Genomic DNA, 3,696 nt, shown 5'->3' with positions numbered 1-3,696 from the left:
GATGTGTGTTAGTTCAAAAGCACGCTGCTACCATTTTCTCAGTGCTGATGCTCATTTCACTGCTTATACAACTGCAAGCGTCTCAGTGCCAGGTGCTTTTCAAAGCACCCGGTGCTGTGGTGCTTGCATGTGTAAAAATGGCAGGGTTTTAGGACGAGAAAGTACTGTCAGTGATGCAATGTAGTTCCAGCTATCCATACGAGTATTTCTCAGTCTTTTAATATTGATGATGCTTTATTTGAAAGCAAAGATTTTCATGAGTGCTTAGGATTTGTTATTAAAGGAAGAGTGAAAAAGTATCATACACCTTTCTAATGAATGCGTGTGCTTCAGGTTGTCAATGAAGAATTCTTGACTTTGAAACACAAGTTGTGCTGGGAGTGGGGGAAATGTGAATTTGCTGTCAAGATCCTTAACTGCAGTCATGATTGGGCATCTGAAATAGATCATTTGCATTCTAGTTGCTTTTTTTGTGGATTGGGAACTGCATGTGGTAAAAATCATCTTTAATGCCATTTGTGATGCTGTATTTTGTGTATGTTGCATATATTGAGTGTACTGCACCAGCCAACGGTACAGAATTTGGAGTTCTGTCAGAGCCCTGGAAGCATTGAAGAGCATATGCTTCTATGCTCAAATACTGATAGTTTGCATGTACCAACTTGTGCCTAGTGTGACAGTTTTGCTGGCTGTTAGGTCAATTTTACTGAATTTAAGTTTGGACCTTTCTGATTAGAAGACTGTATTATTGGAAAAGGGAAACTAGTGACACTATCCTAGTTCATCTCTGCTAGGAAAACTTACATTTGAGGAGAATGAAACAAACTGTTTTGAACTGGCAATTTTTAATATTCTCCCAAAGCTGAAAATGAAAATACTGTGTGAATAAAAAAATGTGTTAATGTATGGTTTGGACTTCTTGGTAAAACTGGACTTAGTAGTTTGTGGATTTCAAGGAAGACAAAATCCCACCTCTGACATCCACAGTAAGACAAGGTAGTATTGCATCTTGGCATTGTTCTGGGTTTTGCAGCACAGGAATTCTGTCAAAGAATAAATTCTGAAATTCTTGCTAGAAAGGATGTTTGCACCTGTTTTGAGCTGAAAGGGGAAAGAGCTAGCAAGTAAGATGAGATAAAGCTCTGTCGACTGTTGCACTTAAACGGGTTTTTAAACCTAGTGCTAAGAATTGACACATCCCTCGGTTGATGAATAGCAGAAAGGCTTGCTTTAATAACTACCAACAAGCTACAAAGCTAAATAATAAAAAAAAGACTCTTTCCCAGTATAAAATGAGCTATTAGTCCTTGTGTTATCTTAGCTGCAGTAGTGTTTTCTTACCAGTGTAAGCAGGAAAACTGGTTCAGTCTTGCAGCCTTTACTCGTGAGCTGGGTGGTACAGTATGGCTTCTTGATCTTTCCAGGACTACGCACATTGCTGGCAAATCTGCTTAGTTCTTATACTGTTTAATTGTATAGCTTCAAAGCATTTTTTCTTTGGTGGGTGGCCACTTGAAGTCCGAACAAAACAGGGAGGAAAAGGAGGGTGATCATCTTACTAGAAATGTTAAATTGCCTGCATCCTGGTTTTTGATTTGTCTAGATGTGAAGACTTGTGTTGCTTGCAGCCCCTGAAATTAGGAATCAATTACAGGTGATGGGTCTTGAGTGGTTAAACAGGATGCTTAGAGCCTTGGTTACCGGACCGGTCTTTGGGTATTTGTTTATTAATGGGGCAAATTTGCAATAGCTTGTAATGGTAATGGTCTGTTTATAAAACTCCAGACATATAATGAATGATTGAGACATTTGTAACACCTTAGACATTGGATTCCTGTCTGGAGAAATGTGAGGATGTCACGTACAGGACATCTTTCATGTATTCAGTACACCTTTTACAGGTTTTGCTTGAAATGTACATTTAGTGTTTTGTCTTCTTTAGTTGCTGGTTCAGTTGAAATGTATATGTAGTTTCCTTTCCTTCTCTAGTTGCACTGGCTCAGCCTCTTTCTCTGGCTTTCTTAGCTTGGAGATACACATGTGATTAGTGTCAGGTCTCTGCCAACAATTTTAACCATCACTTTTATTATTTTACTAGCGGAAGGACCTGTTCTTTCCCCGGGTAATTATTTTTGTAATTGCAGTGTTTGTTTATTTTCAGAGAACTTATTTTAAAGAACATAGTACAACATATTTAATATTTAACGTGAACTGCCATCTCAAATGACATTCAAAAATGATCTTTATTGTAGAACTTCATTGTGAACAATGCTCATGGTGTTTCCTGTTGACCTCAGTACATACAACCCTCTTCAACTACCAGCTCTTGAGCAAGCCACATATAATTGTCTGTGTGAAAAGCATTGTTCCCTTAAATAGTCACTGGAAGCACCAAAAAGGGTTAAGTGAAACCCACCTATAATTTTCCTCAGGTGGTATTCAGTGATTTTTGGAAAGTTTAGAGTAGATAGGACCAGCCATTCTTGAGTTAAAAGCAAACATACATACAGATATACCCTTGATTTTATATATAAAGATGGCATGGGTCTGGTATTGAGTACCACAAGCTCCACCCTCTCTTACGTCTAATGGGTTGCAAGTCATTAGCAGAGTTTAATATTATTTGTGGCAGGTTTGTTACCACAACCCAGTCTTGTCCCAGCCACTGTCCTGCATTTTTGTGCAAGAGATGCAGTTCCAAGCTTTCTCTGTTTTTCACAGCCAGTAGACTACTTTGTATACTGGTTTTTGCCAAATCCAGAAGCATTAAGTGATGGTTCTTTAAGCAATCTTAGTTTTGTTTTTGACAGTTAGTGAGGTCAGTTGCTTCAGAAACAGCAGCAATCAAAGGTGGGTGAAATGAATATTTAAAAATTATTTATTAGGCTTTAGCTTATTAAGTATGAAGAGTGTACGGGTTAGTGGGAAGGACAGGTTTTGCTGGATTGAATTCTGAAATGCTGTTGGCTAACCAGTTACTCTAAGGGAGCATGTTGGAGACTTTATGGGTAGGTTAGAATGAGAGTAGTTTAGCTTTTTATCTTTTAAATTTCAAATACATCTTTTTGGTTTTGTCATTCTCTTTCAGGTCTCCAGGTTTTGGCCTGTCTCTTGTTGCAGAAACCATCAATGGCACTTTTCTCAGTGCTGAATTGGCTTCTAACCCTCAGGGCCAGGGAGCTGCTGTACTCCCAGAAGAACTTGGTCAGAACTGTGCAAAGCTGTTGCTGGAGGAGATTTACAGAGTAAGTAGCTGAAACAGTCTCTCTGTCCCTTGTGTACAGGTAGGAAAGGTGGCAGCCTGGAGGGAGTTTCAACTGAGGCATGTTCTCACATCTAGTCTTTTTTAATTTCTAGTAACAATTAAACTATGAAAAATAAGCCCTTTTAATACACAGATAGATGAGTTGGGTTTTTTTAGAATAGTAATTTGATGTTCCCTTGATGTTCCGTGATGTTAATTGAGAGGCTGCCCCCGAGTCCCAGAGTGCCCTCACCAGTGCTTTGCCTAACCTGACTTATCTCTCTTGATTGCTGGGTCCTCTGTCCACTAGCCAAAACAACATGGTTCCCAGGGGTGTTTCTTGCACCCTGGCAGACCTACTGGTGCCTAGCTGGTACCATGAACCAGTGGTCACCACCTGTGGCCTGAATGGCCCTTATTTCATAGTTTCATAGTTTCTAGGGTCGGAAGGG

General features: G+C 39.5%; 1 protein-coding gene across 1 annotated transcript in view; it reads left to right on the top strand.

The window, feature by feature from the left end:
* The window catches only part of RCL1 (RNA terminal phosphate cyclase like 1), a 79,736-nt gene that overhangs the window by 46,306 nt on the left and 29,734 nt on the right, over positions 1–3,696 (top strand). Inside the window, exon 7 of the mRNA XM_019517625.1 lies at positions 3,089–3,245. Coding sequence (XP_019373170.1) covers positions 3,089–3,245 — 157 coding nt within the window. The remainder of the gene's footprint in view (positions 1–3,088; positions 3,246–3,696) is intronic.

This window comes from Gavialis gangeticus, unplaced genomic scaffold (assembly GCF_001723915.1).
Source record: "Gavialis gangeticus isolate Ggan-Ray unplaced genomic scaffold, GavGan_comp1, whole genome shotgun sequence".
Lineage (NCBI taxonomy): Eukaryota > Metazoa > Chordata > Crocodylia > Gavialidae > Gavialis > Gavialis gangeticus.
Note: the sequence above shows the minus strand (reverse complement) of the source record. Positions and strands in the feature narration are given on the sequence as shown.